Source organism: Gracilinanus agilis, chromosome 2 (assembly GCF_016433145.1).
Source record: "Gracilinanus agilis isolate LMUSP501 chromosome 2, AgileGrace, whole genome shotgun sequence".
NCBI classification, from domain to species: Eukaryota; Metazoa; Chordata; class Mammalia; order Didelphimorphia; family Didelphidae; genus Gracilinanus; species Gracilinanus agilis.
Genome location: NC_058131.1, coordinates 64,092,567 through 64,118,578, shown reverse-complemented (window position 1 = coordinate 64,118,578; position 26,012 = coordinate 64,092,567). Strand labels below are relative to the sequence as shown.

At 45.2% G+C, this 26,012-nt stretch overlaps 1 protein-coding gene across 1 annotated transcript; it reads left to right on the top strand.

Moving 5' to 3' along the window:
- Positions 1 to 1,386: 1,386 nt before the first annotated feature.
- CA7 (carbonic anhydrase 7) lies at positions 1,387 to 21,385 on the top strand. The gene is made up of 7 exons (XM_044660605.1): positions 1,387 to 1,472; positions 4,622 to 4,819; positions 11,399 to 11,517; positions 13,348 to 13,443; positions 14,714 to 14,776; positions 17,284 to 17,439; positions 20,481 to 21,385. Exons 1-7 carry the CDS (start codon positions 1,433 to 1,435, stop codon positions 20,601 to 20,603), a joined length of 795 nt encoding a protein of 264 aa, XP_044516540.1. The 5' UTR covers positions 1,387 to 1,432; the 3' UTR covers positions 20,604 to 21,385.
- The last annotated feature ends 4,627 nt before the right edge of the window (positions 21,386 to 26,012 follow it).

The window sequence follows — 26,012 nt, the reverse complement described above, 5'->3', positions numbered from 1 at the left end:
GGAAATGGTTGGATAACATTTTCTCCAAGGTTACATCTGTGTCTAACATTCTAAATGCTTAAGGTCCCTGCTGGCTCTGATATTCTGTGCACTTCTGTTCTCCAGCTTTAAAATTCTGATTCCAAATGACTTATTTGTGGCTCATTCCTTTCTACATCACAGGCAAACTCAGACTTGTCTCTAGAGATCCACCTTATTCAATTGTGTACACGTGGGGACATGTGCCCAAGGCCAACCCCCCTTAGCATGTAACACCTTGCAGAGAATAAAGGTCCTTCTGTACACAGCAACCCCTCCCCCCAAATGCATCCACTATTTCTTTTGGTCCCAGCCCCCTCCCCAGCAGCTCAAGGACGGCCACTTGGCAGAACTATGTTCCTGGAGAACTTTGGTCTGCCTTTTTTAGGGAGGAATTGGATTTGCCCTTCTGGGGAACCCTGAGGAATGGAATCTGGATCTGACATTTCCCAGAATTTTCCATTTTCCCCAAAATGAGAGGCCAGTGAGATTTGTTTTCAGGGCTCTCTCATTTATATTAAAAAAAAAAACAAAACACAACCAAAAAACCAAAAAAACCTCTGCCTTCCATCTTAGAATCAATATTGTGTATTGTTTCTGAGACAGAAAAGTGGTAAGGGCTAGGCAATGGGGGTTAAGTGACTTTTGCAGGGTCACCCAAATAGAAAGTGTCTAAGGTTAAATTTGAATCCAGGATCTTTCATCTCTAAGCCTGTCTCTCAGTCCAAAGAACCACCTACCTGCCCCCACCCCCTATACATTTAATTAGGTTCTCCGTCTCTGGCATCTGCCCTGTGCCCCATTCCCCCACTGGGGGAACCTTGCTCTCAGCCAGTTGTCACTCCAAAGAGAAAGGCTTAAAGTGTCACCATTCCTAGGCATGCGTTTATTTTTTTAATGGAATTCTGGGATCTAAAAAGCCTTGGGATTCAACCCAATAAAGGAATCTCTAATGGTCAAATTTTAGCTCTTAGGTTTCTGGGATCTTTGCGTCTGTGTGTGGGGGGCGGCTTTATTTTTTGGAGGAGGAGGAAACCTGCCTAGAGTTACTGAAATCATGCCACACTGGCAGCTGTTTACCGCCTCTTCCCTCCACCCGTCCGTTTGCCCATCGCTCCTGGCCCCCCAATCCAGGAAGGGTAGCCGCGCCGGCCTGGCTCAGCCCCTTCCCCACCCAGTCCCCGTCCCGTTCTCCCTCCAACTCCACAGCCCGGACCCTGGGTCCCGTCGGGTGGGAGGAGAGAGGGGGTGGGGCAGGCTGCGTGCGGGAGGCGGGCCCCCAAGGATCTCCACCCGCAGCCAAAGCGCCGGAGGCTTTAAGCTGGGGCTCAGCGGCCGCTCCGCGCAGAGCAAGTCCCGGGAGCCCAAGCTGTAGCCAAGACAGGTGCGCAGCGGCAACTGCGGCGGCAGCGGGATGACCGGCCACCACGGCTGGGGCTACGGCCAGGAGGACGGTAGGAGGACACACACGCACCCCTGCCCGAGACGTAGGCCCCTGGCCCCTTGAATCCTCCCCTCCTAAATCCCGCGTGCGAACCCTGGTTCCTGCTTCCAGGCGGGACACGGGACCTCCCACCTTCCGCTGGGATAGAATTCTAACGGAGCCCCGGGAATCTCCGCCTCTGCTTCCCAAGCTCATGCCCCAGAGCCTTTCACCTCCCGGTTCTCTGCGGGCTCCCTCCCCCAGGCATGCTAGAGACCAACTCTTTCCTGCCTGGGTCTGGAACCCTGTGCCTTCCCGGTCGCCCCGGACCCTCGGACCTTACAGCTCCACTCCGGACCCCACTCTCAGATGGGATCCAGTCCGCCCCCCTAGCCCCCAAATCCACTCCCACTGCTTTTTGGCCCGGACCCAGAATTCTTCTCTACCTCCTCAGTGTGACCTTGGACCAGTCAGGTTCCTTCTGTGGTCTCAGTTTACCGGTTTTTAGAGCGAGAAGGTTGGGCTGGATACTCTCAAAGATCTAAGGCACATTTTGTGTTCCTGTGACCCTAAACCCCATTTCCCAAGATGACCAGGACTCAGCTAAATGGGTGCAAAGTCTGAGCTACACCTACCTTCTCTTCTCTTCTCTCATCCTAACCTCGGTCCAATGGAGAACCTTCACCCCCCACCCCCTCCACCCCTCGCCTCACCGGGCAGAATGGGGAAGGGGTACCCCCGTCTGCAAGAGCCCTAAACTGAGTTGGCCTCTCGCAATCTGGGATCGAGCACTCATTGGGAGGAGCATAGGTTGACTGGGCAGCCTTCTGAAGGGGAAGGGTCATGGGAGAAAGAGAAGGATGACGCCTTTGGTGGAAGGCAGCGTCCTCCTAATGTGTGAGAGGGGCCTTTTCGGGGAAGGGAAAAGAGATTTAGGGGTTCAGTCAGGGGCTGGGGGAGAGGAGACAAAAGAGGAAGATGGAGAGTGTGAGCCAGAGCTAGGAATGGGTCATTTTTAAACTAGGAAGGAACCTGTGGTGCCGAGATCTTTAGTGGAAAGTATGGCTAGGCTTCCACTTTGACTCTGGGCTTTTTTTCCCTGGGGGTGGGGTGGGTGTGGAGATGGCCTTAATTCTACTTTTGTCTGCAAAGAGAAAGAGCTAGAAAGACTTGGAGGGAAAGGGATTAGAGGCCAGGTAGTGCGAGTAGGGAAGAGAAGAAAAAAAGAATGCTAGAGAATAGGCGGGAGAGACCAGGACAAAAGTAAACCAGAACAAGAGGATGCTGAGTGGAGGCGGAAGGGCCACTGCCGGAGAGATGTTGATTTCACCTGATCTAGGCCCAGTGTGGGGATGTTTCCACTCAGAGCTTCCCTGGTACCCAGGGAGGGGGGGGGTTCTGGCTGACATTCTTCTCTTTCCTTTTCCCTACGAGTGGCACAACAGGTACCCCCACAGAGCCACCAGCCCCCATTGTGGGGCAGGGTGGCCCAGAGCCCTAGTCGGCTCCGCTCTGCCCCATCCGGGTGGGGAGCCTCCTCCGAGGAGCTCCTTTCCTGGGAGAGGATTTACAGCAGGCCAAAAAAAAAGGGGATTTAAAAATAAACAGAGAGGCAGGAGCTGTGAGAATCTGAGTCATACGCATCTGATCTGAATCCCAGCACTTGCCACAGCTTCCCCAGGAAAACTTGGGAAGCTAAAAGGAAGGGGGGGAGTAGGGGAAGGAGGCCCCACCAGCCTGGGGTACAGATCCACTCAGAAGGATATTCTCCCCGTGGATCAGTAGCTGCAGACCCTCAGAGTCAGGGAGCCCACCAGGGTGCCAAGGATTCAATCAGCCTTCCTGTACAGGTGGGTTTGGGGGTGGGGGGGTGCTGTGTGAATGAATTGGGTACAGATGCCTGGATAGGGGCAGGAGAGGGAGGGGTGGATCTATGGGGGTTGCTTGTATGATCTATTGTGGGCAAAGGTTCGCATTTGCGATAACATGTGCTGTGTGTGGATGTGGCTGTGTAGACACGTGTGGCCAAGGCATGAGGACGCTTGGTTTTGGGCCGGTGCAGATGTACCTTGTGGGAAGTACTCATAATTTAAAGAGTTCTGGACTCTGCAGACCCTGCTTGGAAGCTGAGCTCCGGCCTCTGTATATTGAGTTTTTGAGTCATTGGCGCTACCTTCTTCACGGGGGTATTGTATGGAGCAAATGAAGCAGTGGCACCTTTGTTACCAGTCAGTCTTATGAGTTCATTGTCCATGTACACGGATGAGTATGTGGATGGTGAGTGACTGAGTAAAGAAGTATGCTTGGCTATTTTTCATAGCTGAATATGGCTTCCTGAGAGGGTATCTATGTGCACCCACTTGTGTAGGGTTCACATTCGCTTTTATTGAAGGCTAGGCTATAGGCAGCGGGTTTTGAAAACCCATCTAAGAGTAGAAGAGGGGTAGCTAGGCAGCATAATGAATAGAGCACCAGATCTGCAGTGGGGAGGACCTACCTTCAAATCTGGCCTCAGATACTTCCTAATTGTGTGACCCTGGGCAAGTCACTTTACCTCCAATTGCCTAGCTCTTACCACTCTTAGAATTGATACCAACACATAAAGTCAAGCTTAAAAAAAAAAAAAAAAGACTAGATGAGAGTTTAATAGTGAAAGATAGGCAACCTATCTGTCTTCCTTATCCTAGATGTTTGCCCAGATTATAGCAGACCCAGGGGAATCTCTGGAGACATCATCCCATCATCCTGGACTGGACTTCTAACCCACTAAAAGAATCCTTTAGGGGTCAGCCAGGTGGCTCAGTGGATTGTGAGCCAGCCCTAGAGATGGGAGGTGCTGGGTTCAAACATGACCTCAGACATTTTCTAGCTGTGTGACCCTGGGCAAGTTGCTTAACCTCCAGTCCCTAGCTCTTACCACTCTTCGGCCTTGAAATCAATACATATAGTCTTGATTCTGAGACAGAAGATAAGGGTTTAAAAAAAATTTTAAATGAAGGCTTCCTGAAGCATCAGGTTTTCTATGACCCTGGGAAAAGAGATATGTTTCAAGTCCATTGTATGAACATTTATTAAATGTCTACTGTGTGCAAGGTATGCTGGAGAAACCAAATCCACAGCTTAATCTAAACCTCATTGTAATTGAAGCTTCCTAGCCCATTGAGCCTGTCTTCTTTTCAGGTCCTTCAGAATGGCACAAGTTGTACCCCATCGCCCAGGGAGACCGCCAGTCTCCCATCGACATCGTCTCCAGTCAGGCCGTTTATGACCCTACCCTGAAGCCCTTGGTCCTGGCCTATGAGTCTTGCATGTCCCTGAGCATCTCCAACAACGGACATTCTGTCATGGTGGAGTTCGATGATGTGGATGACCGGACAGGTGAGAGTGATGAGGCTGGACTGTCGGAAGGAGCTGGGAATCAGTCACTGGTCCTTCCCCTGCTGCCACCGCAGCTTTCATTTTTCTTTTCTCTTTTAGCTTTTTTCTCTTCTTTTCACTTTGGCAGCTAGTAGATGGAATGCTGGGCCTAAAGTCAGGAAAACCAGAGTTCAGATTCAGTTTCAAACATTTAGTAGGTATGTGACCCTGGGCAAGTTACCTAAGCTCTACGTGCCTCCGTTTCCTCATTTGTAAAATGGGAACAGTAATAGTACCTACCTCCCAGGGTTGTAGTGAAGACAAAAGAGATAATATTTGTAAAGTGATTAGTACAGTGCCCAGCACAAAGTAGGCACTACATAAATGTTTATTCTCTTCCCCTGTCCTGGAGAGGAACAGGCCAGAACCTATCCTATAGGTCAGCTTGACCATTAAGTGTCATGAGAAAATTCACTAGGTCCTAGAAGCAGATGACCTGGATTCTGGTCCCTGGCTTTCTCTGTAAACACCAACTAGGTGTCTCAGTAGAAAGTACTGAGCTCAGAGACCAGAAGACTCATTTTCTCAGTTCAAATCTGACCTCAAACACTACTAGCTATGTGACACTGGGCAAGTCGCTTAGCCTTGTTTGCCTCAGTTTCCTCACCTGTAAAATGAGCTCAAGAAGGAAATGGGAAACCACTCTAATATCTTTGCTAAGAAAACTCCAAATGGAGTCACCAAGAGTTGGACTGAACAATAATTGTCTATTAAAATCCTTCATTCTTTTTTTTTTTTCTTGAAACATCAATTGACCTCTCTCCTTCAGATAGTACCTAATCTCCTAGTGCCTGGAGCCTTTGGGAGAAGGACACCACTGAAACTACGACATTCTATGCAGGGCAAGGCCGAAATCAGGTAGAATCTCAGATTTGAGTGGGCCTGAAGAGAAAGGCAGAGAAACCTATCCTTCTTATCAGTGAGGTCTTTGTGATCCCTTTAGTGTCTCTGATTTAGGATTAGTCACAGTTATGCAGTGATAAAGAGAGAGTCCAGTGACTGGGTGAGTAAGCCAATGAAACAACAGATTCCCACAATGTTAGAACTAGAAGAGACCTTGGAGGTCCGTCTAGTCCTGCTCCATTTTACAGATGAGGAAACTGAGTCAGAGAGGGGCAATGGATTGCCCAGTCATTTATTCTCTTAATATCAGTGACTTGAACAAACCAAGAGTTCTGAGTCTAAATAAAGCCCGACGATATTTCTTCTACTATGCCACCTTTCCTCCAGGAGGGATTTTGGTTCTGGGAAGAAAATATGAGAGAAGAGGATTTCAGGAGTTTGAGAAGTAAAGGGATGAGGAATATAATCATCATAATAGCTAAAATTTATATACTGCATCACAATTATTATCTTATTTGACCATCATAACAATCGTGGGAGATAGGTACTATTATTATCCACATATTACACAGGAATAAATGGAGGTGGACACAGGTTAGATGACTTGCCCAGGGTCACAGAGCTGTTAAGGGTCTGAGGCTGGATTTCAAGTCGGGTCTTCTGGACTCCAGGCCCAGGTGCCATTTATCCACGGTGCCATTCCCTAACTCTTTTCCATTTCCTTGCCCCCTCCAGGCTCTCACAGATGGCCTCATTACGTCCCTTCTCCCTTGTCCCTTCCTTGAAGCCAAAGCCATCTTTGATCTCTACCCTCACCCCTGGCAGTGGCCGTCTAGGAAAGGAGGAGCCCAAGCTGAAATCATGACTTCTGGTGTTAGGCATCGCCATTGGGCCTATCTGATGCGTTCGTATTTTTCCATTCTCACATACCCTATTCTGTGTTTGTACACTTTAGAAATGGGCTTGTAAATGTATAACAGCCAGCTCTCTAGAAAATAGGACACACGCTTAAGTTTAGTCTGCATTATTAACATTTTCTCCATCACTTTTAAGTCTAAATAATCAACAAGGGACAGCTGTGTAGCACAATGGCTAGAGCTCTGGTCCTGTGGTCAAGAGGACCAGGGTTCCAGTCTGACCTCAACCACTTCCTAACTGTGTGACCCTGGGCAATTCACTTAACCCCATTGCCTAGCCCTTACCACTTTTCTGCCTTAGTGCCAATACAAGTATTAATTCTAAGATGGAAGGTAAGGGTTTAAAAAAAAAGAATTGATAGTAGGAAAGAAGGTAAGAGTTAAAAAAAATTTTTTTTAAATAATCTAAAAAACTAGATCAAGTCCCAGTTTGTAGCATTTGCTGATTTCCGAGGTGATCTCACTGAAAACTTAACAATGGCCTCCCAAGAGCTATTTTGATTGGGTTCCAGCATCCCTTTGTGAATTTTCAACAAATAACATTTTTATTCTGTTGCCATTCATACAATGGAATACAGTGTATCAGGGGAGTTGGAACTGGATTATTTAGGACTCTGTGATGGAGCAGGGAGGTCCAACGGGACTAGAGAGGTTAAAGGATTCTCTGATCAGAGCTCCAATTGGGTGGATGGGCTCTTGGACTAGAGCAGATGAGAAGGCTGGCTCCTCCAACTTTTTAGGTAAAAGTTGGACCCTCAGATTTCATCCTCATGGGACAGTCCCCATGAGGAAACTCAGTACCAGCACTGATAATTATGATCTTAGGAAGAGAGAATTATCAAGGGGCGCTGAGAGTTTAAGGGATCTATCCAGAACCATACAGCCAATAGGTGACAAAGGCCTTGAACCCAGGTCTTGCTGCGGTCAACTTGGTACCCTTTGTCTTCTGGCCAAAGTACCCATTCCCATGTTTTTGCAAGCACTTTCTGGGATCTCTTTAGCCCACATTAAAAAAACCTTTGCCTTCTGTCTTAGAGTCATTACAAAATATCGATTTCAAGACAGAAGAATGGTAAGGGCTAGCAGGACTCACTACCAGGATGGCAGGGACAGGAGTATCAATCTAGTATTGCCATGCTGTATTTTGCAGTGGTGAAGGAGCCATTAAAGGGAGGATGAGTTTGGTTGTTCTGGCCTGTTAGAGGAGGTTCCCTCTCAGGATCTTCCAAGCATCTCATAGGAGCTACCAGTAGCCACCTGACCTGGGGCCAACTTGATACCCAATCCAGTAATTAAAATTCTAATAGGTTCTAGTAACTTTCAGGCAGGCTACCACTGTCCTCAGCTAATGGCTTGAAGCTCCCTATCCCTTTCAGGGAGAAATCGGAGCCTGTTATCGGAGCTCACCCTGAGAGGGCCTGGCACTCAGGGGGTGAGTCCTGGGCACTAACTGGTGATTAGAAAGTGACACCCCCCAAAAAAAAGAAGGCTCCTGGCTCTTCCTAGGGTTCTCTCAGCAGGGCTCAGAGGATAATCAGTCAGATTCATTTAAAGATAAACATTAGCATAAAATAAAAGGGGGTGGAGGAAAGGGGAGATGACAGTGCCACAGAGTAGACTTCATTGTCTGAAGAAAAAAACTTAATGCAGAGTGTCCCTTGGAGCTAGCATTGGTGGCCATCTGTGTTCGCATCCCTTCTTTGTTACTTGCATGGCCTACAGCCAATCATTTCTCTCTGCACCTCGGTTTTCTCAACTATAGAAAGAGGGGAGTATTCCTCCATTGTCCCTAAAGCAGACTGTTTTGTATCATGGATGCCTTTGGCAGTCTGGTGAGGCCCAGGGACCTGGTCTCAGAATAATATGTGTTGCCTGTCCATATAATGAAGCAAATCCTAAATTTGACTTGGAGGTTAGAGAAAATAAAGATTTTATTTTTTTTTCTTGTCCAAAGTTCACTGACCTGTAAAATTTACCCAAAGTCCCTCCTTTAGGGGTCTGAGGACCCTGAGTTAAGAACTTCTGCTTTATTAGTTCTAAATTCTATTGCTTTTTAACTCCCTGGTTTTGCCACGGGTCATCCCTGGCCCCATTCCAGATGGAAGGGAGACCAGGCTGGGCAGTGGACACCCTACCCTGGTTTGGAACATTTTGTGTGTGTGTGTGTGTGTGTGTGTGTGTGTGTGTGTGTGTGTGTGTGTGTGTGGTTGGGGGAAGGGGGTGGTGTCAGGGGAACACATCTTGTCCTCATTTGTCCTCTATTGAGGAAAATGGACCAGAAAAATTCAGCCTGTGCCTAGGATGAAGTGGGGACTTGTTTGCTAATGCTCATCTATCTTCCCATCCTGGGCTGTTTTGGGGCCAGCCCAGAGCCAGTTTCTTGGCTTTATTATTTTTTTCAACCCATTCCTTCTGTTTTAGAATTGATACAAATATCAGTTCCAAGGCAAAAGAGCAGTAAGGGCTAGGCAATTTGGGTTAAGTGACCTGTCCAGGCTCACACAGCTGCAAAGTGTCGGAGGTTACATTTGAACCCAGGTCCTTGGAGGGTCCCTCGCCTAAGCCTGCCCCCAGACACCCGTTTATTTTGTCTGGAGAAGTCCAGACTTCCAAAGAGAATCATGACAATGAAGTAAAGAGATAATGCAACCAGGAACAACAACACAACCTAGGAGTATTTTTGTGAAAACAATGAAATAACCCAACACGCAATGATTCTAACAATTCACGTTCCTCTGGCCCTTCAGGGTGGGCTTACAGCAGCCCCGGGAGACGGGTCCCTGGGAGATATCGCAGCCACACCCACATAGAACCGTGCTGGGCAGAACACAGCAATGCCAGGCAGCCACGGAACAACACAGCCATGAAAACACACATGCTATCATCTTGGCCAGGACGATACTGCAGAAATATAACCGTAGGAACACGACACAACACAATAGAGAGAACTGGATCTGGAGTCACAAAGACCAGAGTTCAAATTCTGCCCTAGACATTTACTAACTGGGCAGATTGCTTAATGTCTGCCTCTCTGTTTCCTCATCTGTAAAATGAGGACAATAACATCACCCGTCTCCCAGAGTTATGTGAGGCTCCAATGAGATGATCTATTTAAAGGCAAAATATGTACATATATGTATATAACACATTATACCTCTATAAACTATAGTAAAAATATAGAACTTCTATAATAAAAAATATTATAAATAGGTATAAATATTTAATTTTTATATGTGTATATAAAGTGTATATAGGAATGCTAACTGTTCTAGCAGCATCACAAAACAGACACTAGAACTTTATGCCACAATGCCTTAATTAGTCTGTGAGTGGGGCCAAAGTCTCTTCTTCCAAATAGAATTCCTCTGTCTGGTAGGCAGCGATTTCCTTTGCCATCTCTCCCTCCACAATCCTAGGCCTTTCCTAGAATAAAAGACCCAAAGGGCCCATAGATGACTCCGTGGAGCCTCTGGAGAATGAGGGAGGAGGAAAGTTGGGGGTTCTGTGCCATAACCAGAATCAGGAGGACCAGCACAGACATTCTCCCCATCTCCTTAGCTTGTGTCAGGGCTAGAAGGGAGCGAAGCTGGAAGGAGAAGCAGCTTATAATGGGAAAGGGCAGGAAGGAGGAGATAGAGAAGTGGAATGGTGTGTGTTGTTTCAGGTGTAGAAGCAGGGAAGGGAGCTTTGAAAGAGTGCTATGGAGTTCTAGGCTAGTGAACCCTCTGCAGGGCAGCTGCCTCCTCCTGGGGGGGAGCCGGAGCCTGTAAGGGTTCCCCTTCCTCCCAGATGTCTCCCTCCTTCAGAGCAGCTTGGCCAGTGGGCTAAGGAAGGGAGGACCTGACTGGGGACAGAGCCCCCTTCTCCAGCCTGGGATTTCCAGCTCTGGCTTGGCCCCAGAGCCAGCCAGAAATAGGGCAGTGTGTATTTTCCAGATGAAAAATGTATCCCGGCTCCTTTCCTCCTTGTGATTTGTGTCTGAGTCTGGCATCCACTGCAGCTGGCCGTGGTACCATCTCCCAGGGAGACTTTTGAGAGGAGACAGCATGTGGTAGAGAAAAGGGAGCTGAGTTTCTCTTAGAGGATGTTGGACTCTTCTGAACCAGCTGGAAACTTGGCCAAGTTTTTCCCCCTCTCTGAGCCTGTTGTCTCCAAATTTCCTGCTGGTGCTAAATCTTCTGCCAGTGCTCTAGGTGGATTGACTTGGCTCTGACTCCTCTGGGCAGTCCCTTTACCTCTCAGCCTCCCATTCCTTGACTTGGTGAGTTTCCGAAGCTGATGTAGTCCCTGAAAGGAGCCTCTTAGCCCAGTCAGCCTCGTGGCTAACCAGCTGTGACTTGGGGAAGGGAGGCTGGGGTACTTCCTGTGGAGCTGACATTCGCTCTCCCTCCTTGGGAGCTCTCCTTCAGGCATTCTACCGAAGCTAATTATTATCTTTAGCTGTCCAATGTCTTTCCTGTCTAATAGAATAATTTCTAGGGCTGGATAAAAATCTGTATGTGAAAAGGATTTCTGAGTCATAAAGTATTCTCTGTGGTATCCAGCTGTGTGACCCTGGGCAAGTCACTTTATCCTCTGGGTCTCAGTTTCCTCATCTGTAAAATAAGCCAGAGAAGGAAATGGCAAACCACTCCAGTATGTTCACCCAGAAAACCCCAAATGGGGTCACAGAGGGTTGGACATGACTCAATGACAACAAAAAATCTAGGTGTTTACTGTGACTTACTTGGGAGAAAGGAAGAGCTGATAGTTCTTGATCATCCTGTGTCTCTCTCCATAGTGGTGAATGGGGGCCCCCTGGATGGGCCCTACCGGCTGAAGCAGTTCCATTTTCACTGGGGGAAAAAACACAGCTTAGGTTCAGAACACACAGTGGATGGCAAGTCCTTCTCCAGTGAGGTAAGACCCAGGACTCTGCCCTTTCTTTAGGGGGAACAAAGAACCCCCCTCGTGCTCCCACCAAGTGCTCTGATTGAGGTGCCCACAGAAAGTTCCTTTTTCACCCTCTGCCTTCTCAGACTGAAATTCTATCATTAGTCATGTCAATCTTTGGCTTCCAGCTTTGTCACTTAACCACCTCTGTAGCATAGGAAAGATCACTTTATTTCCTTAAGGGTAGTTTACTCATTTGTGAAGTGAGGACCATAATCCCTGCTCTACTGACCTTCCAGGGATGCTGTGAAAAAAACACTTTGGATGGGAAAATGAATTACTATTACTATGATTATCATGCTCTGGCCCTCAGTTTCTCCACTTGTAAAATGGAGATCATAATGCTCAAATTACCTTCCTCTCAAGGAGCAGGTAGGTGGTGAAGTTTGAAGTCAGGAAGAACTTGAGTTCAAATCCAACTTCAGATGCTCACTGTGTAACTCTGGGCAAGTCACTTCACCCTGTTGGCCTCAGTTTCCTCATCTATAAAATGAGCTAGAGAAGGAAATGGTAAACCACTCCAGTATCTTTGCCAAGAAAATCCCAAATAGGGTCCTGGAGAGTTGGACACCACAGCTACAACTGAACAACCATCCACCTCTCAAGGCTACTGTGAGGACAGCCCTCCGGCTACCTGGGAGTGCTATAAAGGTTGGACTTTGATTGCCATTTTTAATCACGAGGCCTTATTGGCTACAAGAGGGAGGCTCACAGATCCACCCCTTCAGGAATGTGCTTTGGCCCTCTCGGTCTGGAAGAACTGATGGTTAAATTTTCAGTGTGAGCATTTACACCTCCGATATCAGCAAATGTGTCATATCAGGGCTTGATTTATTGTTGATTATCTAGACGTAAGAAAGCGATTGGGAAAAAAATAATGCCAATTAAGCTTCAAAGTATCTATGAAAACAGTTTGGTTTTTGGAGAGCTTGGCCTTAAGTGCAGTTTTTTCTACCATATTGTATTCCTTCCTAACAGAGCAGGCTGTGATAAAATGGAAGGAAGGAGGAGAGACTGGTCCAGAGTTGAGATATTCCTGGGGAAGGGACAAGCCTGATGAGGGATTACTGGGGAGGGTAGAAAAGAAGAAAGACCAGGTAGAAAAGGTCAGCCAAGACAAACCCTGATAACATCTGCCACGGATCTAACAATAAGGAGACATGGAGGGTCACTCACATTTTCTGTAGCTCCTCGAGGTTCAGAAGAAGACACTTTCTACATCACATCTCCACGAAACAAGGAGTTTAAGGATTATTCCCATTTTATAGTTGAAAACATAGAGGCTAGAAGAATGAAATGGGGGCAGGAAGGTGGCTCACTGGATTGAGAGGCAGGCCTTAGAGACAAGAAGTCCTGGGTTCAAATGTGGCATCAGACACTTCCTAGCAGGGTGACCCTGGGAAAGTCACTTAACCCCCATTGCCTAGCCCTTACCACTTTTCTGCCTTGGAATCAATACATGGTATTGATTCTAATACAGAAGGTAAAGTTTTTTTTGTTTTTGTTTTTTTTAAATGAAATGATTTGGCTGAGGTCATACAACCAGTAAGTGTTGGAGCTCGGATTCAAATGCAGGCTTGGCTGCCAACTCTAACCCTCTTTCCATGATATGGAATTGGCTGGATTCGAGGAACACCCCAGAAAACTGTCATTCCCCCAACCAAAAGGACAGCCCCAAAGTGTGGGAGGCCAGAATGGGAAAAATAAACCTCTGTAAGCCTAGCTAGACTGGCCCTGAGCAGGGAAGCCAGTGAAGGTACCTGGAGTTAGCTTTGCTTTGACTGTCTCCTTCTGCAGCTCCATTTGGTCCACTGGAATGGGAAAAAATACAAGACCTTTGCTGAAGCAGCAGCAGCCCCAGACGGCCTGGCTGTGGTCGGCATCTTCTTGGAGGTGAGTGAATTCACTGGAGGGAGGGGCTCGCCATGAGGTCTAGATGCATGCAAACCCTCCTTGTCCCCCCTCCCGTACCCCACCACCTTCTCTCTCCTGTCTGCCTTCTCCTTGGCATTTACTGAAAATCTCTATGATGGGCAGACAACGGTAACACTGTCCATGGTTTCCATGGCATTTTCCACTTCTCTAATAGGTTGAGAGGAGAGGGCAGATGATACCTGGAACTTTCTTCTGGCCTAGACCTCAAAGAGAAGAAAGAGAACTGGTTGAAGAGTCAGAAAATCTTAGCTGTAGGCTCAGGCCATCCAGATATATCTGCATGTGTTTCTGACCTACTCCGATAATCTCTTGGAGGTCTCGGTGTGAGGTCTATAAAATATAGGTCTATTGATTTTAGAGCTGGACAGAGCCTTAGAGGTCATCTAGTTCACTGCCCACCCATCTTACAGATGAGGAAACTGAGGCCAACAGAGGGGGAAATGATTTTCCCAATGTCATATAGGGAGTAATTAGCAGAATCAGGATTTAAGCCCAAGTCCTTAGACTCTAAACCTAATTCACTTCCTCTGGGTTACCTTCCTTGAGCTTAAAAATTGTTATGTTGTACAATGGGAAGGATAATGGTTTGGCCATCAGGAGACCCCCGTTCTAGGTTGTCTGACCATGGGCAAGTCACGCCAGCTCCACCCTCTCCCAATTCCTCATCTCTAAGATGGTGGCAGGATGGTAGGACTTTGAATTTTGTAGGAGAGACCATAGTCCAAATCCTTCATTTTGTTGATAAGGAAACTGGAGCTCAGTTTCCTTATCAACCTAGGAAATAAGAAGGCAGGCTAGGATTTGAACCCAGTCCTGGTTTCCAGAATCAGAATGTTCTTTCCACTGATCATATACCCATATTCTGTGTTGGATTTCCCCATACGGGGCAGAGGTTGGACAAGATGTTCTCTAAATTTCCTTCCAGCTCCAATATTTTAGGATTCACTCTAGAGTAAGCAGGGAGTCAGTTTCCCACAATGATCCATCCAACGTCACCTCTTCTTCCTCCTCATCAGTGTTGACTCAACCTTGTCCTTGTACTAGCAGACCCCAGACACACTCAGGGGTTAGGATAGAAGAGCACATGCACGTGTTGTGGCAACACCTTACAAGCAAGAACTATTTGGAAGAGATTGGTGGGAGGTGTCCAGGGGGCTGAGTATCCTGGGCCAGAAGGGGGCATGCCCAGAAGACAATCTCAGCACCATTTATCCTTTGTAAATTCCAGACTGGAGACGAACATGCCAGCATGAACAGACTGACAGATGCCTTGTACATGGTCAGATTCAAAGTGAGTATTCTGTAGACTTTAGGGCTTCCTTCTGCCTTCTTTTTGTCCTTTCTCCAAATCCATGTTTCTGTTTGGTAATCAAAGGGCCACCTCTAGGATCCTGAATGTGTTTGGGTGTGTAATCCCTAGAGAAGAAAAGGACTAGGGTGGAGGACAAGGATGGAGAAAAAGATAGGGACTTTTAATTACAAAGGACTTGAAGTACTCATGCCAGGATTAGATTAGTTCTGCTGGACTCCAAAGGCCCAATGGGCAGATCAGACCTGGAGTCAGGAAGACCTGAATTCAAATCCAGCCTTAGACAGTTACTAGCTGTGTGACCTTGGGAAAATCTTAACCATTTTCCTCCACTGTAAAGTGGAGATAATAACAATAAAATGAAATATTATAAATGCTGGGGCAGCTGGGTAGCTCAGTGGATTTAGACCTAGGCCTAGAGATGGGAAGTCCTTGGTTCAAATCTGGCCTCAGACACTTCCCAGCTGTGTGACCCTGGGCAAGTCACTTGACCCCCATGGCCCACCCTTACCACTCTTCCGCCTTGGAGCCAATACACAGTATTGACTCCAAGACGGAAGGTGAGGGTTAAAAAAAAAAGATTCATAAATTTATTTTACTGTTTTTTATTGATAAAAAAATGATGGTATTCCAGTTGTTATTCAAACACCAACAGTAGCCAAAGGGCACCAACTCATGACAGATACAGTATCGCACATGTGGATCGCAGGCAACACCGGAGGGCAGGGGAGTCCTGACCCTGCTGGGGCACTTCCTCTTTCTCTCCAGCACCTCCGTGTTGCCCACAGTTAGAAATGTGCAGAAACAAAGGCACTTTGGAGGATGCTGAGGCATTGGGTCAGAGGTGGGAGAGGCACGCTGGGGACGGAAGGTTTGGTTTTGACTCGATTTAGCCCCGGCATGTTCTCTTCCCCCTCGCCAAAGCCTGGGGCTCTCCATTGAGCTTTCAGGGGTAGAGTGCCAGAGCAGGTAGGAGACCCCCTGTTTGCCTCCTTCCTGAGTACGTGGGACCCCAAAAGGAGATGTTCCACAGAGGCATTAACCCTGAAGGGGAGAGTGCCGGGCCAGGAGGCAGCCAGTGACTGTGAGCAAATCTGAGCCTGGGAAGAGTATTCATTTTCCTGTGTGCCATCTGCTATCCTGAAAAGAGAAGGTCCTCACTGAGGAAATCAATGCTAGATCCCTGGTGGATTTACTTACAGAACCCTAGAATGTCAGCGCCAGATTATCTTAGAGGGCACGTCCCAGGCTGTAGGAGAAAGACTGTTAGACTCAGAACGAGAGGATCCGACTTAAATATAAGCTCTGGAACGGCTTGTTACCTTGGATAAGTCACTTAACTTCTCAGACTTGGGCGCCTGGTTTGCCAGTTAGGAGATTGGACTAAGGATGGAGTCATAGAGAGGTTAGGGTGAGAATAAATATCCAAGCAGCCAGGGCAGCTCTAAAGTTCCTTCTATCTAAAGCCTACCAAACGGGGACTCACAGAGATCAGTGATAATAAGCCAGTATTTGTGGAGCCTGTAAGGTTTGCAAAGCACTTTCCCTTTGCTAACCTGCGAGAGGCCTCCTGATGGCAAGAACGGATCTAAATTCAAAGGTGACCCAAACACTTAGTAGCTGTGCCATCCCAGGCAAGTCGCTCAACCGCAGCCCACCTCCTTTTCCTCATCTTTAAAATGGGGATAATAAGAGTACCGCGTCCCAGGGCTGTTGTGAGGACCAAGATATTATTTATGATAATATTTATGGAGATATAATATGAAGAGATTATATTTATTTTTATATAAATATTTATAATATAGAATAATGTGTAATGTGTATAATATATAATAACACAGATATGTTTTTACATAAATATTACAAATATTTATATGAAAATAAATATTATTTCTTTGTATTATGTTTTATATTCATATTACATTAAAATTTATATAATAGGAAGAGATAATATTTATTTTTATATAGTTATACCATATAATTAATATATAAAAATAAATATTATCTCTTCTTATTATATTTTATATTCATATTACATTAAAATTTATATAATAAGAAGAGGTAATATTTATTTTTATATAATTGTACCATATAATTAATATATAAAAATAAATATTATCTCTTATTATATTTTATATTCATATGACATTAAAATTTATATAATAGGAAGAGATAATATTTATGAAGAGCTTAGCCTAGTGCTTGGCACGTAGTCCGAGCTTCGTAAATGTTAGCCGTTGTGATTAGGAATAATAATAACACCTCCCAAGGTTGCTTGTTGTGAGGACCAGGTGAGATGTTGGTAACGTGCTGTATAAGGAAGGAGAGTCCGAGGCAGCAGGGCCCGGTCCCCTAACTAGGGCGTTCAGGGTGGCGTCTCCAGACCTGGATTGTCCGTCCGGTCTGACCTCAGGCTGGGATTTCTGTTCTCACCTTCCCCAAGCCCTAACCTAGTCCTGCAGGAGCCCTAAACCAGAGTCTCTTCCCAGGGAACCAAAGCCCAGTTCAACAGCTTCAATCCCAAATGCCTCCTGCCCATGAACCTGAACTACTGGACCTACCCCGGCTCCCTGACCACCCCGCCGCTGAGCGAGAGCGTGACCTGGATCGTCCTCAAGGAGCCCATCACCATCTCAGAGAAGCAGGTGAGTCCTTGCAGAGCCCCCAGAGGAGGCAGCCTTCTGGGAAGGAGCCGTCGGGGATGGGAATGGGGCCGTTACTGCGGGCAGAGGGGCTCCCCCCAGTGCCGGATGGCGCAGGCTCTCCTTCTGCACCCCGAGATAACCTGGCCAGCACCCTGGAGCAGAGGCCATCCCAGGACCCGGGCTGGGATCTGAGCCAGTGCTCCATAAGCCCCTTCCACGGGCCAGCCTCTGCGCCAGATGCTGGGGGTGCCCGTCGGGAAGAGACGGCCTCTAAGGGGAACATACGGAAGGGACTCTGTTCCAGGGATGAGGATGATTCCTGCAAAGACCCAGCCGGGAGGTGAGCCGGGGAGGAGCACAAAGCAGGCCGGCCTGGTCTTCTCAGAGCGCAGGAGAGGGCGTAATGTCTCAAAGTCCCAAAGACAATATTCCTGAGGAGGGCCTGCTTTTGAGTCACCGTATTGCCGAGAACAGCCATTATTCCCAGATGTTCATTGCAAAATATTCCTGTCACAGTACCGTGTTCTCCTGGTTCTGCGTATTCCACTCTGCTTCCGTTTGTGAAAGCCTATCCAGGTTTTTCTGAGTAGAGAGCCCGGCATTCAATGCATTTTAAATGCCCAGGACTGGATCCCCCGTTGATCTGTTATTGCCCAAGAATTGAGCAGGGAGTAGCGGACGGTCAGAGAAATGGAAGGTGGGACGCAGAGGTAGAAGGCTGACAAAGGCATTTATAGCTGTTACCTCATTCATCTCCTAATCACAATTGGAAGAAGTATAAGTAGGAAATGAAAGCCAATTAGAAGAACCTGAGGGCAAGGCCTATTCTATTTTTGTCTGTTGTCCTTATTTCTTTTTCTTTTCTTTTTTTGCTTCCCATCTTTTTTTATTTGAAAATCTTTAATCAATTAATTTAGAGTTTTTCCCCATGGTTACATGATTCATGCTTTTTTCCCTCCCTCTCCCGTAACCTATGAGCAATTCCACTGGGTTTTGCATATATCATTGTTTATCCCCATTTCTAGTCCCATGTCCTCCTGTAGGTTTATTGTTTATTGAAGTGAAGGAATATTATTCTTGTTTTTCACATTAGAAGATCCATGGCTGGAGAAGTCAAGGGCAAGGTCACCAAGCTCATCAGTGGCAGCCAAAGGTCTAGAATGTATTGGGGGAAAAATTTTTTTAATTAAAAAAAGAATGTATTGGGATTCAATCCATCAGCCGACCCACATTTATTGAGTCCCTACTGTGGGACAGTCATTGTGTTAACCACTAAAGATACAAAAAAGAGGCAAATGACAGTCTTTGCCCTCAAGGAGTTTACAATCTAATAGACTGGAAGACTGTAGATACAGACCTCTGAAAGCAGAGCTCTTTCCACTGCCCTTGGTTCCCAAATGTTTTTTGTGCTGAGAACCCCTTTCAATAACAAAAAAAGGGCGTGAACTTCCCGCACAATTTCATATTCTGCTCCCATTTTTTTTTAGATTTATTCATTAAATGCTCACGATAACTACAATCATAATCTTTGCTCCCCAAAAGCTCGTGGTGGTTTCAAATCACTGCAGAGACAAACCTAATGCTTCAAACATGAGCATGCTTGTTGTCACAGGAAATATAGATTTGTAACATAATTGGGCAACTATTTACTGCTTGTACTATCACCATGAACCCCTTAGGGGGTAGAGAAATACTAAGAGAACCACTCGGTTTCACTGAGTCAGCCCATTTGGAAACAATTGATTTGAATGTGGGAAAGGAAGGCTGGAAAATCTATATGTACGAGGTGGAGATGGGGGACTCCCCAGGGCTCGGTCCCTGAGTCCTTCAATGCCATTTGCTACTTTTCTACATGACCTGGACCATAGAATGAAACGTGCTGAATCGATTTTTTTCTTTTTTAAAGTCTTGTAATTAATATTAAGTATTGGCTCCAAAGCAGAGGAGTATGAAGGGTTGTGCAATGGGGATTAAGTGACTTGTTCAGAGTCATGCCGTTGGAAGTACCTAAAGCTAGATTTGAGTCCAGGACCCTCCCATCTCTAGGCCTGACTCTATCCACTGAGTCACCTTACTGCCCTTAAGCCAATTTTTCTTTTTTTTTTTAATTCATTTTTTATTTTTTAGAAAAATTTTCCATGGTTACATGATTCATTTTCTTTCTCTCCCCCCCAAACCACCCTCCCACCCATCACCAACATGCATTTCCATTAGGTTTTACGTGCATCATTAATCAAGACCTATTTCCATATTATTGATAGTTGTACTGGGGTGGTTGTTTAGAGTCTACATCCTAAATCATATCCCCATCAACCCATGTGTTCAAGCAGTTGTTTTTCTTCTGTGTTTCTGCTCCCACAGTTCTTCCTCTGAATGTGGATAGCATCTTTCTCATAAGTCCCTCAGAATTGCTCTGGATCTTTGCATTGCTGCTAGTATAGAAGTCCATTACATTCAATTTTACCACAGTGTATCATTCTCTGTGTATGACATTCTTCTGGTTCTGCTCCTTTCACTCTGCATCACTTCCTGGAGGTTATTCCAGTTCACATGGAATTCCTCCAGTTCATTATTCCTTTGAGCACAATAGTATTCCATCACCAGCATATACCACAATTTGTTCAGTCATTCCCCAATTGAAGGGCATACCTTCATTGTCTAATTTTTTGCCACCACAAAGAGTGCTTTAAGCCTATTTTTTAATGGTTTGGACTAGAAGAGTTTGAAGAGATAGAGAGAGAAAATGGAGCAGAAAGATGGACAGAACCAGTTCAGAAGTCCCTCCTGGGGAAGTTGCAAAACAGAAAGAAGTTTTGCTGGGCAAACTTTGTTGTGATCCCTCCTCAAAAACTAGGGAGCCAGGGCCCCAAAGCCAACAAAATAAATCTGAGATAGGCAAATAGCTGCCCTTATGTGAGTGTGACAGAAAAGAATGAAGCGATCCCAGAAGTTCCACCCCATCTTTCCCACTTGCCCCGGTGCTAGAACTCATCACTTGCTTTGTAAGTCTAAACCACCGATATTGCTTTGCCTTCTCACAGATGGAAAAGTTCCGGAGCCTCCTCTTCACTGCCGAGGAGGATGAGAAGGTCCGAATGGTGAACAATTTCCGCCCTCCTCAGCCACTGAAGGGAAGAGTAGTTCAAGCCTCCTTCCAGTCCTGAAGAGGGTCAAGCTGTGAACAGTAACAGCCATGATGTCCAAAGTGCTTCCATATCAGCTAAGACCAAACCAGGTGTGCAGCGCCTTGGTCCTGGACTGAATTTTCAGAGCCATTCGGGGTCCAAGGGGCAGAGCTGAAGAGGGAATAGCCATTTTGGTGGCACTATTATTTCCCTCCAGTCCATTTCTAATTCACTTTGGGCGTCTTTCTCACCAAAGGAGTCACAAATGCTAGACACCCCCTACCCAGACCCCTCTGCTATTCCCTGATCCCTTGACAGCTTTAAAACTGGCCAGACTATATATATATATATATATATATATTTCCAAGCCTGGGGAGGTTTTAAAATCTGCCTGGGCTAAAGCCACCAGGAGGGGCAATAAATAGGAGAATGAGAGGGAGGGTGGAGAAGGGAGGTGGATATCAGAAACTGTCAGAAGTAATTCTTTGGGTCTGACTTGTCTGTCCCTTCGCAGGAGGATACTCTCCCCTACCCCCATTTCCAACACTTAACCCTGGAAAAAGATCACGTTGCTCTTCCCCTGAAACAGCTCTGGCCCCTCTTGACCCCTCTACTGTGACAAGGCCCTGTGCTCCAAGGCCATGGGCGGCTGTTGGCAAGACAAAAGCAATAATCCTAGCAGGTGGGAGACCCCTAACCAGTGTTACTTACCTCGAATACTGAAACTAGGCCCTGGGAAACTGAATTGCAGATGGTTATATATATTTTTACCTGCCATTTCACTGCCAACCATTAAAAATATTGGTGTGAGGCTGCTTGTATTTTTGTGTGTCAATCTGTCTGTCCAGAATGCTGATTGAGAGTAGAGATGGGCACAAGGTGGGGGGGGAGCCACAGATCAGGGCATTTATTAACTCATTCATTGATTCATTCACTTGCTCTGGCATTCATTCATTTTCTTATCCTTTTCTTTGTCCATTCATCCCATCATTTCTTTTTTAGACTCTTAACAATAGCTCCAAGACAGAAGGGTAAAGGCTAGGCAAACAGATCTGAGTGACTTGCCCAGGGTCACACAGCTAGGAATTCTCTGAGGTCAGATTTGAACTCAAGTCCTCCTGACACCAGGTTTGACTCTCTGTACACTCTACCATCTAGCTACCCCTTGTCATTTTTGTGTGTGTGTGTGTGTGATCACTTCCCTGTCACTTAACTTGGTACAGAAAACTATTGAAATAGGAATTTATTGTACTATGCATCATTTTTGCTCTGAATATAAATGATACATGGCTGCAAAGCTCTAGAAGAAGATAGTTTAACAAACTGGCCAGAACTTGTCAACCAAAATAATAGTAGCTCATATTTGTAGTTTATAGAAAGTTTATTAAACTATTTCTCATTAATTTCAAGTTTATGAGTGCTTTTCTTTACAACATATCTGTGAGCTTGGTGCATGCCACATTTTAAAGATGGGACTTATGTGACCTTGGGCAAGTCACTTAACCCCCAATGCTAGCCTTTAATTCTTCTTTTTTTTTAAACTCTCACCTTCTGTCTTAGAATCATTACTGTGTATTGGTTCCAAGGCAGAAGAGCAGTAAGGGCTAGGCAATGGGGGTTAAGTGATTTGTCCAGGGTCACACAGCCAGGAAGTATGTGAAGTCAGATTTGAACCCAGGACCTCTCATCTCTGGGCTTGGCTCTCAATCCACTGAGCCACCCAAGCACTGATTCTAAAATGAAAAGTCAGCGTTTTAAATAATGATAATAAACAAATATATACTAGAAATATAGATGAGAAAAAAGACAGCCCATGTCCTCAAGGAGTTTACAATTTAATAAGGGAGGGAAGGAAGGGAGCTGAAAAGGGAAGAGGAAGGAAACCCTCACCCTCATGCCTAGGCCCATCATGTTCCAGGAGGGAAATGGAGCCGAGTAACTAATTGGAAGAAGTCATTTCTCTCCTCTCCACCCTCAATCCGAGGGGAGAGGAGACTGAAAGAACCGTGGAGAAGTTGTGTCAAAGTTTAATAAATTTCCAAGATGAGATTTCAATTGGGAAGCTTATCCTAAGGGAGGCTTAATGTTCCTGGATTCAAAATGGTAAAATAAAAAATAAAACCATTTGGACCTGGGTTCTAGCACTAGCTTCATCATTAACTTGTTTCCCTTTCTGAGTCAGTTTCCTTATCTGGAAAATGTGGATCAGGGTCTACGGGCAGGTCTCTAAGATTCCTGACAAATCTTTCCAAAGAGAATAATGGCAACTATAAAGGTAAGACAAATTCCAGACCATTGAAGTCATTCCTGAGGTTCTTTCAAAGACTTTAAGAGTTTTAGAAGCAATTTTTTTTCATTGTTCAAAGCCTAGTTCCATATTATGAATATTTGCCATAGAGTGATCATTTAAAGTCAACATCCCCAATCATATCCCTATCAGAAACTTTGAATTTTATTGCATAAAAAAGTTAACCTGGGGTCATCTTCAAACTTGATCTATTTGGCTTGTTTCTGAATACAATGAGGTGTGCACCCATTGAGTCAGTGAAATCAGCAAATTAGGAAAAAGACAAATAGGCCAGTTGATTCACTGTGGGTTGAATTGTAAATTGGTCAAACAACTTCAAATTGCCCATTGTCCACCAGAATTAGAGGACCATTCCAGTAGGGACAAAAGCGCTGGGTTCCCAGACTAAGGACTGAGGGGTCAGAGTTTAAATAGACTGAAAGGGGAAAGTGGTGGAGGGAGGAAGGTCGGCACTTGAATTGGGTGGAGTGTTTGGGAGAGGCAGTCCCTGGGAAGGTTAAATAGTTTTGCAAAATAGCCAAAAGCTGGGGAGTGATGACATCTGGTAGGAACTAGGTCTCCTGGTGCCCCCTCTAGAAGTTTCCAGAGATTTAGTCACAAAGTCACCAACTATATGCCTTTTGATCCAATGATACCACCGCTAGACCTAGAAAGAGAGAAAGGACCCATATGTACAAAAGTATAGTACCTCCTTTTGAAATAGCAAAAACCTGGGAAGTGAGGGTGTGCCCATCTGTTGGGGAATGGCCAAAGAAATTTTGTTACATGAGTGTAAAGGAAAATGATTTGCAGTAAGAAATGATGAAAGACGGTTTTATAGACTCCTGAGAAGACTTGTATGAACTGATGCAGAAGGAAGTGAGGAAAACCAGGAGAACAAGATGTGCAATAACAATCTTGTAAAAACAAATGACTTGGAAAGATTTAAGACCTTGATCAATGAAATAACCAACCATGACTCTAGATGACTCAGGATCCAGAATGCTACCCACCTCTTTTTTTTAAAGATATATATGTATTTTTGAGAATTTTATTAATTAATTTGTTTGTTGGTTACATTTAATTCCCCAGATATATCCCTCTTTCCTTTTCCTGTACTAGAGAAGGCATTCATTTGGCTCAAAAAAAATATATGTGAACTATATCTTTTGTGTTTCCATTTATCAGTTCTTTCTCTGGATGTGGACATTCATAACTTGTTATTATTTTTTTAACCCTTACATTCCATCTTGGAATTAATACTAATTATTGATTCCAAAGCAGAAGAGTGTTAAGGGCTAGACAAACAGGTTAAGTGACTTGCCCAGAGTCACAACAACTTATTCCTTAAATAATTCTAAAGTTATATATAATGTTCTCTTGGTTCAACTTGTTCTGCTTTTCATAATTTCAAATAGGGTTTTTCTGTGTTTTGTTTTTTAAATTAACCTGTTCATCATTTTTTATGACACAATAATATTCCATCACAGTCATATGCCACAACTTGTTTGGTCATTCCCTAGTTGATGGGAATCCCCTCAATTTCAAGTTCTTTGACACTACAAAGAAAGCTACCACAAATATTTTAGAACATATAAGTTTTTGGGCAGTTAGATGGCCCAGGGGATAGAAGATTGCCAGGCCTGGACCTAGGAGGACTTGGGTTCAAATTTGACCTCATATACTTGTAGCTGTGTTACCCTGGGCAAGTTCCTTAATCCTGTTGCCTAGTCCTTACCCTTCTGTTTTAGAGTTGAACAGAAAGGATTAAAAACAACCCATACATTTAGATTCTTTTCCATTTTCTCTGATCATCCTGGGAAACAGACTTGACAATGATAGTGCGAGATCTAAGGGTATATACATAGTTTTATTACTCTGAGCATAATTCCAGAGCTACTAACCTCTTGAAAAGAGGCAATAAACTCAAAATGCAAGAATGAGACATTTTCGGGGGGAAGGGGAGCACTGCCAATGTGACTATCTGTTTTGCTTGACTGTATATTTGTGATAAGGCCTTTGTTTTTCAATGGACAAGGAAGTAGGAGGGAGAGAAAACAGATTTGTGTTCATTAAAAATTTTAGAAACAAATAAATACAGTGAGGTAAAAGGGAAAGAACACCGGCCTTGGATTCCAGCAGAGAACCAGAGGATCCCATCTCTGCACCTTCTTTGGCATGGGGCACCAGGCAAGTCACTTATATGCTCTCTGAATCTATTTTTCTCATCCATAAAATTGGAAAAGTAATACCTGTAGCACTCACCCTCCAAGGTTGTGAGGATCAAACAAAACAATGACTATAAAACACTTTGTAGCCCTTGAAGGGCTTTTGTTGTTCAGTCCTTTCAATCACCTGTCCATCTCTTTGGGTATTCTATTTCGGATTTTCTTGGCAAAGATATTGGAGTGGTTTGCCATTTTCTTCTCCAGTGGATTAAGGCAAGCAGAGGGAAGTGGCTTCCCCAGGGCTGCACAGCTATTGAGTGTGAGGCCAGATTTGAACCAAGGAAGGAACCTTCCAGACTCCAGACCCGGTAGTCTATCCCAGCACCACTTAGTTGCCTCAGTTATAACTATTACTATGCGCCCGCCTCTCTGCTTAGCACTAGGAATTCAAAGGTGAGGAAAAAGAAGAGCTTCTTTTCCCAAGAAAGCTTAGTCTTAAAGAAGGTGTTGCATGCCATTCTGAAGAACATTTCCAAGCATTTTCTGAGCAGTAGCAGGAATTTGGGGATCAGTGTGTAGCTTCCCAACAAGGGGCCAATATTAAGTTGTATGGGACAAGTAGGTGGCACAGTGGATAGAGTATCAGGCCTGGAGTGGAGAAAACTCATACTCCTGAGTTCAAATTTGGCCTCAGACACTTTCTAGCTGTGTGACCCTGGGCAAGTCACTTAGCCCTATCAGCTTTAGTTTCCTTGTCTATAAAATGGGTCAGGAAAGGAAATGGCAAGTCGCTCTAGTATCATCTCCAAGAAAACCCCAAATGGGGACATGAAGATTTGGATATGACTGAACAATAAGAATGATTTAATTGTACACATAAACTCTGGTCTGTTGAAAAAAAAAAATAACTCATGTAACCTTGGAAAAATATTCTAGGGGGCAGCTGGGTAGCTCAGTGGATTGAGAGCCAGGCCTAGAGACAGGAGGTCCTGG

Coding starts and splice junctions, on each gene's coding strand:
- CA7 (XM_044660605.1), top strand. CDS start 1,433: ATGACCGGCCACCACGGCTGGGGCTACGGCCAGGAGGACG. Junction 11,518..13,347: donor GCAAGTCCTTCTCCAGTGAG/GTAAGACCCAGG, acceptor CTCCTTCTGCAG/CTCCATTTGGTCCACTGGAA. Junction 17,440..20,480: donor TCACCATCTCAGAGAAGCAG/GTGAGTCCTTGC, acceptor GCCTTCTCACAG/ATGGAAAAGTTCCGGAGCCT.